We start from the raw sequence: 13946 nt of genomic DNA, 5'->3' as shown, positions 1-13946 counted from the left end.
CGGCTCCCTATCCCCTCCCCCGCCACCCCGTCTCCTCGGGTGTGCTGGCTTTACGCACTGCCGGGGGACTCAGCCCCTATCAAGTCAAGAACACTTTTTTGTTCGTTTGTCCATCCTCCTTTAGGGGAACAAAACTAACTCAAGAATTGCCCCAGGAGGCTCTGCTCCGCTCAAGTCTATGGAGGGCTCCCAAGACCCCGATATTTCACAAAAATCTCATTTCTTTACCGTGGCTCGCAGACCTTCAACAAGCGGCCAAAGGTCACACCGCGGGAGGCGGAGGCGCAACAATCAGGTGTCCCCCACCTCGGAGGCCTCCCTCCTCCTCCTGACGCTGGAGCCGGCGAGCGGGGGCTGGAACCGAACCCTCTGGCCCGTCGGCCCTCTAGGAACCTGTGCCCCGGGCAAGGCGGTCCTCCCCGAGTGGGGCGCAGGGGTGACTCCGAACCCCGCGTCGACCGTGTCAGTCCTTCCCGCGGAGCCCGATCCTCACACCCTCACTCTCAGCCCGGATCCTCTGTTCCTCGGGCCGGGTGCTCCCCGCCTTATCGAGCGCCCGATCGCCCCCCAAGGCTCCCGCCCCCGCGGCCCCCCGCGGCCCCGCTGACTCAGGTGAAACCGAGCTGCGCGGCGGAGGGCGGCGGGGTCAGGCCAGCCCGCCCGGGTTAGGAGCCGGCGTGCAGGCCCCCGCCCCCCCTGCCCGCCCCGTCCCCCGCCCCGTCCAGCCGCCCCGCCCCGCCGGGGAGAGGTCCGGGCCGCGGCGGCCGCAGCGGAGTCGCCGGAGGGAGCGCGGGGCCAGCGCGCGGAGCCGGGGCGCAGCATGACCGCCATCGCCGTGCAGGTAGCCCCGGGGCCCCGCGGGGTGCGGGCCGGCCGCCCCGGGCTGGCGGGGTCCGCCCGAGAGAGGGGGCGGGCGGGGTCCCGCACCGACAAAGAGCCCCTGCCGCTCGCCGGGGCAGCGCCCGCTGTGGCCGCCGGGCTCACCCGCCTGCGGGGTTCCCTGCGCGGGGGGCTGGACGCGACGTGGGGGCGGCCGGCCCCCCACTTTACTCTTGCAGGCAGTCTCCCGGCTTCTGTCGGTGGCCAGCACCAGAGGCGTTCACGCTGCTCGGGGAGGGTTTTTCTGCTTCCCTTTGGGGTCACCCGTGGCCTCGGGGCTGTGCTCCCCAGAGGGGTTTCTCTCTTTTCGAGAACGAGGCACTGTGGACAGGAGGATGCGCCGAGCCCGCCGGCTGAGCGAGGTTTGCTTATGTAACAGAGGATGCGCCTGGGGGAAGCCAGAACTTTCTTGGGCAAGGATTAGAAGGACCATCTCCTTCCCCCAGAACTGCGTTTGGGGCGCGGAGTGGACTCCCTGGGGTGCGAGGACACCTCCCCCCAGTCAGGGAAGCGGCCCGCATCCCCGGAATGTTTGGTTTCTTTAGAATGAGGCCTGGTGTCATGTTGGCTGTGCACTTACGTATTCTCACCCCCTCCGCTGAGAAGGAAGGCGGTCCGTGGCCCCCAAGGGGAAGCTTTCTTTATAGGGAGGCTTCCCACTGGCTCTCCTCTCCCAGCTGGGCTGCCCTGGCTCTTCGGGAGACCGGCTGACTTTGCGTGCAAATATTCAGACTCCCGCTGCGCGGCCTCCGCCCATTTTATAGATGAAGCAACTGAAGGTCTGAGCTGGACTGCCTCAGACCCTGGGGCCAACTAGTGACAGAAACGACATTAAAAGCCAGATCCCAAGGCACCAGCCCCCACGTGTCCTTCCTCCCTTAACCTAGCTGGAGATCTCCCACTCACCTCCCAACCCTTTCCAGCCGGGACACAGCCACCGCGCAGGAACAGGGTCCAGTGAGTTCCTCCCCTTTGTCCAGGGGCTTCATCCTGGGGCATAATCTTGAATCTTGACTAGTCAGCTTCCTGGGCAGGTCCTGAGGAGCAGGGGATGGTCAGTGAGGAGGTGGGCCTGGGTGTGGTCTCTGCCTTCAAAGAGCTCAGGGTCCTCTTGGGGAACTAGACTTGTAAACAAGGGTCAGAAGAGATGACCCTTGAGTGCTAAATTAAAAGGTGTAAAAGCTGCAGACAGGATTAACTGGGGGCAGGTGGCTTGTGCCGCGCTGGGGGGTGGGGTGGGGGCAAGACTGGCTGCAGTATGGAGGGACTTAGTCTTTAGTGGAGGAAGAAGACAGGGTGTGAATGAAGCCTTGATAATGGGGTTGAGCGAGTGGGGTTCTTGGGTTCCCTTAAGAATGAGTTCAGCAGAGTCTCCTCTTCAGGTGTTTATTAAGGAAGAAGAGCTGAAGAGACACCTGCTTAGACATTGCCTGGCAGGGAATTGCATGGCACAGGGTAGGGGGGGTTTCTCTCTCTCTCTCTTTATTTTTATATATATATATATATAATATTTATATAATATTTATATAATTTTATAAATAGAATTAGATATTTATATAATATATAATTATACAATATATAATATATATTTAACTTTCATGGAATTTATTCTTTGTGGGATTTATCACTTGGGGGTCCAGTTCAGTTGGTTTTCTATAACTGATAATCCTTTCTGCCCCCACCTCTGTTTTTTGATCTTTTGAAAACTCCCATCCTAAATTTTCCACTCTCAGCTCCCCTCGCTGTGACTCTTTTCTGGGGGAGGTGGGCACATGTTACCTAGAGAGGATGGTTGCTGTGCCCCTGTGACACTAACTCCTGCCACTTCAGAGCATTTAACTACATGTTGGGGATTTGGAGGAGATAACTCACATCCCCACAACCCCCACAGGAAGTAGATACCATATCCATTTATAGGTTAGAGAAAGGATAAGCAGCTTACCAGAGGGCAAACTACTAAGAAGCAGACTGGCTGGCTCCTGCCCTTCTATGCCCAGGAGTCCAGCAGGCAGGGATGGCCAGCTCAGCTCCAGGGCAGGACAGAAGGCAAACTCTTCAGGAGGAATGTCCAATTTATGCTGATGATGAGGCCTGGCCTGGACCTAAGGAGCGTGGAGCATGAGTAGTGAGCTGTCCAAAGTATTGTGAGGGTTGAGGAGAACAGATGGAGTTATAGAGGAAGATATGACTTAGTAACCCAGAAGTGTCAAGTGACATTGTTCTATAGGTTACCAGAAACATTTGGGGTTACAGATGAGAAAAGAGAAATAGGAGCCTCCTTGGTGGCCTAGGGGTTAAGTCTTAGTGCTATCACTGCTGACCCCCCACCCTCCACACTTCTGAGCTCTACCCCAGTTCTTCTACTCAAAAATAATTAAAATCTTTTAAAAAGGAGAGAGAAAAGAAAAACAGTTGTTTTTTTTTTTAAATGGAGAAAGTCAAGGAGCTGAGAGGTTAATGTGATTAAAGTGACTTGCCCAAGGTCCTACAGATGGGGGCCAGTAGGTCAGGGGTAGGACTGCCCTTATCCGCTCTTTCAACTTCCCCTCTACCGACCATGCTGCTGCCAGCTACCCGCTAGGAGAGATTTCAAGATGAAAGCTGGGTACCTGCAGCTAGGGTGTGGTGCAGGGTACTTCAGAGGGAAGACACAGATGTGCATTACTGTTACTAATACAGGTTTTCCATGCCATCTGGAAGTAGAAAGTTCCTATTGGTATGTTTTTTTGTGGGGGGGTGGGGGGGCCCAAAAGTACTATTACCATTAATTTATATGGAAAAAAATTTTGAGCATTCCTAGGCCCCCGAAATAAACTACCAGATAATATCAAATAGGGCCAATCTTCTTTTTTTAAGATTTATTTTTATTTATTTATGCATACAAGAACTGGGGTCCAGGGCAGACGTGGGGCGTGGTAGTGGTGAGAGGATTCACCAGAGACAGAGCAGGTAGCAGAACAGGTGGATCCACTGAAACACACTGCTGAGGGGAGCAGCGGGCGGGTCAGGAGAGGTCTGCTACGTCATGTGGGTCAGCTCACTGGCTGGGGATAGAACTCATGCCTCAGTGGCTGGCAACAGCTTGATAGCGCTGAGACTCACCCCTGCGCCACCAGGGAGGCCCCCATATCAGAGAGTTTAAATGAAGGTGGACTTTGAGGTGGGAAGGAGGAATGAACCAACATCAGCTGTCTTCTTTTTCTGATCCATGTGCTGTCTGAGGACTGGAGAGTAAAGTCCTGGATAGGTGGGGCCGGGGAGGGAACACAACAGTGTGATGTCCAGAGTCAAGGTTTCTGGGTCCTGTTCTTGTGACTTGTGCTCTCCATCTGAGGAGCTCCCACCCTGGGGCCTTATTGACCTCTAGGGGTGTTGTAACCTTGCCAGGTGCCTTAGGGCTGCTTTCCTGCAAGGGTCAGCAACTCCATTTTGTAGATGAGAACAGGTGAAAGAAAGCACCCAAGACAAATATCTTTGGTGGTTGATAGACATGGGTTTCCACAGCACAACAGCCGATTTTTCCTGATATTATCTAATACAGATGCCTAGACCTTAATGTCTCCTGCAGGGAAGAGAAATCCGTTGTATTTGAAATGAGAAAGGGCACCTAGAACCAGCCTGCTCAGCTTCCCCTGCTCCCTATCTTCAGCACTGGAAGCCCTTCTAGAAAGCAAGGAGACATCTGGGTATGCTTTACAGCACCCCAGGCTGCCTCTGTTCAGGATTTGTGTCCAGGTCCTGACCCCTAATACAAAGCCCTATACTTGGAAAGCCCCGGTTGGTACTGACTAAATGCATTCCAGACCCTGCACATTACACAATTGTCTAGACAGCTGTAATAGGCTTTATTGTGATTTAAGCGAGTGAGCTTGGACAAGTCACCTGACCTGTAAACTTCACAGAGCACCCTACTCTACCAACCTTAAGGATTAAGCATCAAGTGAGGTCCTACTACTGTAGAAGTACTGAAAGCAATCCTATTCCTGTGCCCTCCGGCAGGCTGAAATTCGGGGTAGCTCCTGTTCAGGTGGGCAAGTTAGCAAACAGCCCTGACCTTCCTGCTGGGGCTCTGACCCCAGGATCCTTCTAGGAGTGTGGCTTTGTCTTTGGCTTTGTTTTCTGTTCCTCACTGAGAGGTGTGGCCAGACTTGCCTCTGGAAGGCTCCATTTGCACAACGTATAGGGTACACCCCAGAGTCCCTGTTTAGTTTTCTGTCAGTGACTGTCACGCATGAGAGGCCTGTTTTTTTTTACCTCCCAAACTAGGGTGTCACCCAGGCTGCTTCCACACACTATTAAGGGGGTAATTTATGACTGGGCAGGAGACACACTTAAGGGAACTTCAGATGGAAGTTCACTGGCTAAAAACTTGACCTTTCATTTGTCCCAAGGCCACCCCCCTTTTTTTTAAAGATTTATTTATTTATGCATACAAGAACTGGGATGCAGGCCAGAGGTGTGTGTTGTGGTGGGGGAGTGAGCGATGAAGAGGAGTCACCAGAGACAGAATCAGGAACAGAACAGGCAGACTGACTGAAATACACTGCTGAGGGGAGCATCAGGCAAGAAAGGAAAGGTCTACCGTACCATGTGGGTAGCTCCCTGGCTGTCCGAGATCAAACTCATGCTGCACACCCACTCAATGCACGTGCCAGCTGCTGGGGACACATAATCTACATGGAGACTGAGCGAGCAGACAATAATATATAACTAGAAATTAGAAGGGAATTATAACTTGTGATCAGACCAGAGAAGAAAACAAGCAGGGTATCTGCCAGGGAATGACTGGGAGGGATCTGATTTAGGTTGGGTGGGCAGAAAAGGCCTCTCTGAGGAGGTGACATTTAAGCTACAACATGAGAAAGAGAAAAGGAGGCATCCTGAAGGGCGGAGGGAACTGTACAAGAGCCTCTCAGGTGTAGAGGCCTGTAGGTCTGAGGGAAAGTTCTAGGTTTTTCTTTAGTAGGGAAAGGGCTGCTGTGCCTACGTGAGCTGGCGAGGTGTGTTGGGAGATGAGGTTGGAGAGGGAGGCAAGGCTTGTGGGCTGTGATAAGGCCTTTTACTCTTGGAAGTACTTCTTCAGCTTTCTGGCTTGAGGGTTGGGAGGGCACCTGTGAGATCAGGGCACCCCACTGGCCGGCGTGGCAGAGACGTGGACTATGCACTCTCTCAGTGTTGGAACCGGAGCCTGCAAGAGAGTTTCTGTGGCTTCCCCACGCAAAGAAGCCAGTAGAACAGTTTGGTTTGCAAGTGCTGGGTGGGGTCTAAGCAGAGCAAGACTGAAGGGCAAGGTGCACATATCCACTTTCAATACTGAAGAAAACAAGGTAATAACAGGAGTCCTGGACCTAATGGAAAGTTCAGAACAAGGTGGGTGGGGATTTGGAGAAAACTGGCATTGAACCAGGAAGTCCTGGGACAGAGGGGAAACTTAACCTTGTGTTGCTATGCTAATGCAGTGCTTTTTGCAACCCTTCATGCTTTTGGGCTGTAACCTCGGTGGGCTATAAGCTCAAGGTCACACTCGCCTGGCCAGACAGGTTTTCAAAGTTCAGAATCCACTACAATTTGCTGGGCAGTAGGATTTGGGTTTCTGTTCATTACAAAGATCAATAAAGATAGAAAGGCCAGGGAACTCTTAGTTTCTGGTGAATATCTGAGTGAGTGTTTATACGTCTTGAATGGTGAACAGGAAACAGGCAGAATAGGAGAAGGGCTCCCCAAAGAAGGACATCTGTGCTGTAAGGTAAGGAGGAGCTGGGGGGAAAGCCCCAAGACTGGGGGGACCTCCTGGCTTCATGTAAGACCAGAGCAGCAAATAGGGTTAGGAGATAGGACATCATGTGCAATGTCTTCCCAGAAGGGTCTGGAGGGGGGTGTGTAAGGCCCTTCCTGACATGCTGCCTCTGTGGTGTTTTCCAGGCCCAGAGGCTGCTGGCCCCGAAAGTGCCCCACCGATCCTTCTTTGAAACCTTCATCAGGACCCTCATCATCCTTTGTGCTGCTCTGGCTGTGGTGCTCGCCTCTGTCTCCATCTGTGATGGCCACTGGCTCCTGGCTGAAGACCGCCTCTTTGGCCTGTGGCAATTCTGCACCATCTCGAACCAGACTGGACCTCACTGCTTCAGAGACCTGAGTCAGGCACACGTGCCTGGGCTGGCGGTGGGCATGGTCCTGGCCCGCAGCCTGGGCAGCTTGGCCGTGGTGGCTGCCATTTTTGGCCTGGAATTTCTCATGGTGTCCCAGCTGTGTGAGGACTTCTACTCCCGGCGCAAGTGGGCTACAGGCTCTATCCTGCTCCTCCTGTCTTTCATCCTCTCATTCGGGGGGCTGCTGAGTTTTGTGATCCTCCTCAGGAAGCAGGTCACACTCACCAGCTTCACCCTGATGTTCTGGTGCAAATTCACGGCCTCCTTCCTCTTCTTCCTGAATGCCATCAGTGGCCTTCACATCAACAGCATCACGCAACCCTGGGCCGACGCAAGGGAATTTTAGGCCCTTCTCCAGGGACATCAGATTCTACAAGAAATTGTGGCCAAGATGGGACTTTCCCAAAATGGAACTTTTAGCTGGGGTAAGGGTGGGACAGTGACCTTTAAATTGCTGCCTCTTAGCCAATAATCTTTGGATGGTCAGCTGGAAATGACCCAGCAGATTTTGTAGCTAATCTGCAGGGTCAGAGGCCAGGAGGACACCTGAGTGTCACCAGCTGCACAGGCTTAGCCAAGTTAATAGGTGTTGATTTTAGAAGAAACTATTTAAAACTCTTTTCCGTGAATCCTTCCTGGGACGGGAATAGATTTGGAAGCACCTCAGGCAACCTGGTGCTCAGGCCAGCTACACAGCCAAGTGCATTTCACACCTGTTTTATTGACTTTATGCTGGGATACAGGTCTTAGGGGCCCTGAAGTGCCTCCTGGGGTTGCTAAGAGTGAATCCTTCTTCCAGCTGTGGGTATCAACATCAGCTCACAGGGCCTTTGTGTATATTTCCTGGTGTATATTTCCTGGCTTTAGCTTTGGTCAAAGGGAGGCAGTGTTCAAGCTTCCTAACAACTTCTTGCACATAGGTTTTCAAACCATTTCACTTGACTCCTGGCCTTTAAAGTGAGACCCATGGTCCCTGGTTAACCCTAGCTATCAGCAGCTGGCTGTTGTTCCAAGGACTCTGCTTGTTGGGATCCCATCTTGATTCTTCAAGAAGAGTTCTTGAGCAAGCCTTCCAGTAGGTCCCCAACAGTCCTTCCTGGGGTGTGTGTGTGTGTGTGTGTGTGTGTGTGTCTTTGGTAAATGTATGATGGCCACAGGTACAATTTTTGATCCTAGAACATATTTCAAGGACATATATCTGGACCTGCTCGATTCCAGGAGGTAAAGAGGACTGGCCCGACCTTGGGTAATGATTAACAGCTGCACTGGGGATGAGTGCACGTGAAGAGGGCCAGGAATCAGTGGAGATTTCCATCCTTGCCTGCAGATCTTGCATTTTTGTGCATCGGATTGCCCTTTTGCAGTCCCTTTTCTGCCCAGTAGGTGGGGCTTTTTGCCCTCAGCTGCTGTTTTCTACACTGTCTCCTCCCCTGTCATCTAAATTCTGGCCTTCCTTGATTCATTCTGGCTGCCACAAAGGGGCAAAGGAGTGAGCTTTTTGTCTCTGTTTCTTTTCTGTCCAGTGGAATCATGTCCTAATTCCTGCTGCACATGCCTCTGGCTGTGAGTAACCTGTGTCAAAGGGCAGTGAGGACAGAGGGGCACTTTATACCACATTAGTTCCTATAAGGAAGTTGGGGGTTCTGAAGCTCTCCTGGCCTCCATTGTGACTTGAACAGATTAATTCAGCTGTTGTCTTGAAGGCTGTAGGGAGAGAGCTACCTGACAAGTGAATCAACAGTATGTCTACGTAGGGGGGCTCCACTTAGGGCCAAGTGCCTCCACTTATGCTTCCTGGGTCTCCAAGTCCCTGAAAGGTGGTGGGTGGTGTCATGGAAGCCCCCTCCAGGAAGGGGTAGGGACTGAGCTGGAGGATCCTTACCTTATTTTTCAAAGGCAAAACGTGGCAAATACAGACTAAATCTCATTCCAACTACTCTTTATTTGCCTGCCTCCTGGAACCCATGGTCTACTCTTACCAGAAGAATATAATGGAACCAAATCTCAGACCCCTTCCCACCCATGGTGCCCCAGGTTCCTTTAATTCTGAGGAATCATCAACCTCCTCAACTGAAGACCTGGAGGAGGGGTCTTATTGGTCACAGGAGATGGCATCCGGCTGTTGGGAAGCTGACTGTCCAGCAGCAGTGTCCAGCTCTAACAGGGCCCACACCGACCTCAGTCATAGGTGGCCCTGCTCCAGCCTCTCAGATGACGCTGGCCCTGTGGGAGCTTCTGTTTTGCTCCGAGGTGCTGGCCTTGGTGCTGTGAGTGAGGCCACTGGTGCCATTGCTGAAGGAGGAGCTGAGGGCCATGCGGTACAGTGGGAACTCACAGAAGTGCCACTGGCGCCACTTCTTCTGCACCTCCAGCTGCACCTGCCAGGAGACTAGCCATCAGCCTTGTACTCAGTGCAGACTTGCCCCCCCCCCCCGCCAGCCTCCTCCACATGGGCCTGCCATTCCTGCCTGCTGCCATGCTTTCTCTTCTTCAGACCACTCTGATTGACCTGTTTTAGCTACTAGGTATTGAGGAACCCATCTCCCTTGGGTGCCTTCATCTTCAATCGCACCATGAATGTCCCCAAGAAAGGGCTTGTGCTTGCTTCACAGACTTCACAACCCAAACCCCATGACCCCAGCAGTAACAGCAAAACTTTTGAGGCTCGGCTTAATGCTTGATCTTGGGAAAACATCAGCACTTTTCCCATTCAGTGTGGTGAACCGGATGTTAACAGTCCCAGAAGGGCTACGTGTGTGCAGTACCATCTTTGTTGATTGTGTAGCTGCTGTGTTCTGACCCCAGCACTCTGAGCAGGGGCAGAGACCGTGAAGGAGCCCACGCTCATCTGGAGGTCTCTGGGGGCTGAGTTGCGCACATTCCACCCGAGCCACTCATTTTACAGAAGGGAAGACTGAGGCCAGAAAAGAGCAGTGACTGAGGTCATCAACTACAAGCAGCAGAGCAATCAGCAGCCTCAGTTCTGGGGGGGCGGTGGGGGGGGCTGCACTTCCTCCATTTCCTGAACCTCCCCAATGATCAGAATCACCTGGAGTTCTTGCGGAAAAACACTCTCAAATACAACCCAGATTTAAAGCACCCGTTTTGCTTAATATTAGAAACTGCAGGTAGGGCCCAGCAATTATTTTATTTCATTCCCCCCCCCCCAGCAATTACTTCAACAAGACCTCCAGATTTTGTCTCTCCCATTAGGTGAGTTCAGACTTCCTAAAAGACAGGCCAAAGCCTAGAACCTCAGCACCCTGCCCCCCAACACACACACACAAATACCCCTTCCCACCACACACTCTAGGGAGATCCTGAACTGGAATCCAGGGTCTGGGGAGCTGCTCAAGGAAGGTGGGTACCCAAGAACTCACCTCCCCATTGAGGAAGCAGTAGAGCACAGCCACCACCAAGCCCTGGGGAGTAGATACGGGGGTTAGTGTAGACACCTGCTCAGCACAGCCTCATCCCACCAACCTGCTCCCACCTGTGTCCTTTCATCACCAGCCCAGCCTCACTTTCTCCCAGAAAGTGTTCCAGAGCCATCCAGCACAGACTGAGCTGGGGAGAAGATAAGGGTCCCTTTCGCTGTTGTCTCCAGCATCTAGGCCAGGCTCACCTGAATTAGTAAGGCCAACGGGGAGAAGTAGGGAATGGTGGCACCTGGAGCCTCACTGGGAGGGTACAGAGCCAGCCCAGGTGAGCTCATGGACCCCATGTGGACTCATTTTCAAGATAAAGCTGGAGATGATTAAACAAGGGCAACTATACAGTTGAAAACAATTGTGTTAATGTGTGGTGTGGTCAGAACAAAGCCTTAGTGCAGGGGTATGACTGCCTTACCTACGGGACAGGTGTATGCATTTCCAAGGCCAGGAGTCCCAGGCCTACATCTGCTTTATGTGTTCTGGCATCCATAGTGCCTGTTTCCCACTGACATACCCTGGCATGCAGCTCTTCCAGAGAGAGGCCCCCAGTCTAGGATATGGGATTTGAGCTCAGAGGTTTGCATGGAGCCACTAGCTGTAAGAGTCTCTAAGTGCACTTTCTCAGCAACCAACCAGGGGCCAGCCTGCCCTCAGGCCCTCAGCTCCCCCATGAACACCCACCTCCTTAGAGGTGGGTGCCATAGCTCTGACTTCAGGTGGCCCATTCATGCCTGCCCTTAGCTACTGCTGTATTAGAAAGGCCACCAAAGAGCCACAGAACACTCTGGTGGGCTGACGACATTGACTGCTCAATGTCGTTGGCATTTTAACCAGAGTTAGTGGCAAAGCTAGGATTTATTTTAGAATTTCAGGCATCAATGACAGGTACACGCATAGGATGGGGACTATTGGATGAGCAGGAGCAGGATGCTCCCTTAAGACAGTGCCCCAAATGGTGCTGCACATTAAAATCATCTGGGAACTTTTTTTTTCGCGAAGAACTGGGGTGTAGGCCAGAGGTGGGGGTGGGGGTGAGTGAGAGGACTCACTGGAGATGGAGTGGGGAGCAGAACAGGTGGATTTTACTGAAATACCCTGCTAAGGGTGCAGCAGGAAAGGTCTGTTGTGCCATATGCGGGCTAGCTCCCTGGCCAGGGATCAAACAGGCCATAGTGGTGATAACACGAAGACTTAACTCCTAGGACACCATGGGGGCCCCACCTGGGAGCTTTTGCCCAAGTTGCCCCTCCAAATCCAATGTCTGGAGGTGGGAGCAACAGCAGCTTTGAAAGAGCCCCAGATGGCTCCAATGGGCAGTCCCATGGAGAATGACTCTCAGAGGGCAAGAAAGACAGGCGAACCTGCTGGAAGTGGGGCTCAGCTTGGCCTGGGTAGTTGAGAGATTTGGAGTTCCAGGTGCTTCATTTCATCTTTGCCAAAGCCCTAGGAGGTAGACCAGAGCATCCCCACTGAGCCACGGGGAGGAGCAGAACAGGGGGATTTTACTGAAATCCCCTGCTGAGGGGGCAGCGGACAAGACGAGAGATCTGTTGCAGGAGATGTGTTGTTAGAGAGTCAAGTGACTTGTCACAAAGCAGCTTCCCGACCCAGACCCCCATTTCACATTCCTCGGAGGCAGCGACTTGGACTCTCTTAACGAATTCTGAATAAAGGCTGATGTTACTACACCTGGGGTTTTCACATTGGGATATTTTTATGGACTTCCCAGCATTCTTTTTCAAACACCTTCCTCCCTGCCCCCCAACCCTTCCACGAAGTTCATCTTCCTGCCCCGTGTTCTGACGGCTGGGCCTGGGCCTCTGCACTGCATTATGTTGACTAAGTGTTTGCTGCGCAGAGCTCCAGAGAGGGAGTGCTAGAGTTACTTTTCCCTTTTGTTTTCCCAGGAGTCAAAGTCCCAAAGTCATTCTCTCCTAAGTTTTTATCTCTCCCCTTTTGATTGGGGAGGAATTTGGTTCCCACTGAGGGTTCCACAAGAGAGGTCCAGTCGTTTCTCTTGAGTGTGTGACAAATGCACCATCCCCCTTCCCAAACCACGCTGCTGGACTCTCCGTGGAAGACCTGGTTTTAAGTCTCTACAGTCTCTGTTTTACTCTAGGGGAGAACCCCTCTTTTCACCTTAAAGTCCCAGTCCTCATGCTCACCTGGAATGAACCAAGAGCCAATTCAAAAAACAGCTGGACCTCCATGGCATCCTCTGGGGAGAAGGCAAAGACGATGTAGTGGACTCCAAAGAGGGGGATCAGCAGAAGGGTGGACTTGGCCAGGCGCCTGGGGATACAAACATGCTGCAGCCTCCTGTCTCCTCCCTTCCCTCTGGCGCACAGTCTGGTACACCCCACTTGAGCCCCATGGCAGGGGACTTGCATCCCCAGCCCCAGACTTTTTGGATTTTATTTTTTATTTTGGAAACTTCCAATTCCCACATGTCCATCACCCGAATACCCCTCTGACCAGTCCCCAAACTTTATAATCACACACCTCTATAGTAAAAAGAATATATGAACATGGACCTGCCTGAATAACTTTATTTATAAATTATGGGCAACTATAACTGCCATTCTGTCTAATATATTATGAGCAAATCCAGCATTCTTATTTGTTTGATAATAAATATCTGTAAGAAGTTTTTAGTTTCCTAAATTAGGATCACCAAATTTGGCAAATAAAAATGTAGGCTGCCCAGTTCCATTTGGATTTCAGATAAACAGTGGATTAAGTTTTTTGGTATGAGTACTAAAAACAATTCGCTGTTTATCCAAATTGCAAACTGAACTGGGCATCCTGCATTTTATCTGGCAACTTCACACTGTTCCTCAGCACCACCCTTCTTTGGAGCCCTCTGCTCCAGTGATGTTCTGGGGAATCTGACAGCAAGTAATCCAGACCATTGCCAGAACCCCCCAAATTCCAAACATCACAAAGAAAGCCTCTGTTGGACACTGACTTACTCTAACACCTCTTATGGGCTGCATTGTCCCCCCACTCACTCCCCCAAATTCAAAAGTTGAAGTCCTCATCCCCAGGACCTCAGAACGTGACTAGAACTGCAGAGATGACTAAGTAAGAATGAGGCTATAAGGGTGGCATCTTAGGCCATTCAACTGTTGTCTATAAGAAGAGGGGAGACAGCAGGGATGCAGGCACACAGAGCAAAGATCTCACCAGGACACGGTGAGAGGCAACATCTACAAGCCAAGGAGGCACCAAACCTGTCACCTTGATCTTAGACTGCTAGCCTCCAGGACAGTGAGAAATAAATTCCTTTTGTTTAAGCAATCCAGTTGTGCTATTTTGTTATGGCAACCCTAGCAAATTAATACAGCATCTCTCTTTTAAAGATTCCAATGTATTTTTGGATCACACAAGCCTCTAGATTTGGGTCCCTGGACTTCATGGCCTTGCCCCAAAGATAAGACTTCTGCTGACTGGCATCCGGCTGCAGATGCCAGAGCATCTCTTT

At 51.8% G+C, this 13946-nt stretch overlaps 2 protein-coding genes across 3 annotated transcripts in view; one reads left to right on the top strand and one right to left on the bottom strand.

Annotated features, from left to right (window-relative positions):
• Positions 1–796: 796 nt before the first annotated feature.
• Positions 797–13068, top strand: TMEM37 (transmembrane protein 37). Its single transcript, XM_037523239.2, has 2 exons — positions 797–841; positions 6802–13068. The coding sequence occupies exons 1-2, from the start codon at positions 821–823 to the stop codon at positions 7372–7374; spliced, it is 594 nt and encodes a 197-aa protein (XP_037379136.1). The 5' UTR covers positions 797–820; the 3' UTR covers positions 7375–13068.
• The window catches only part of SCTR (secretin receptor), a 54419-nt gene continuing 49318 nt past the window's right edge, over positions 8846–13946 (bottom strand). The window contains exons 11-13 of one of the 2 annotated variants that reach the window (XM_037523237.2): positions 12628–12754; positions 10409–10450; positions 8846–9406 (exon numbers count right to left, since the gene is read on the bottom strand). In XM_037523237.2, the coding sequence (XP_037379134.1) occupies positions 9236–9406; positions 10409–10450; positions 12628–12754 (340 nt within the window). In that variant the 3' untranslated portion in view covers positions 8846–9235. Of the gene's footprint in view, positions 9407–10408; positions 10451–11823; positions 11906–12627; positions 12755–13946 lie in introns of those variants that run through there. The other variant, XM_037523238.2, reaches the window with a different exon arrangement.

The sequence above is a fragment of the Talpa occidentalis genome, unplaced genomic scaffold (assembly GCF_014898055.3).
Source record: "Talpa occidentalis isolate TD23 unplaced genomic scaffold, MPIMG_talOcc4v2.1 talOcc4.3, whole genome shotgun sequence".
NCBI lineage: Eukaryota > Metazoa > Chordata > Mammalia > Eulipotyphla > Talpidae > Talpa > Talpa occidentalis.
Note: the sequence above shows the minus strand (reverse complement) of the source record. Positions and strands in the feature narration are given on the sequence as shown.

What these genes read in the sequence shown, in the direction of transcription:
- TMEM37 (XM_037523239.2), top strand. Translation starts at nt 821, where the DNA reads ATGACCGCCATCGCCGTGCAG. An exon ending in TGACCGCCATCGCCGTGCAG is followed by an intron (nt 842 to 6,801) that starts GTAGCCCCGGGG and finishes GGTGTTTTCCAG; the next exon opens with GCCCAGAGGCTGCTGGCCCC.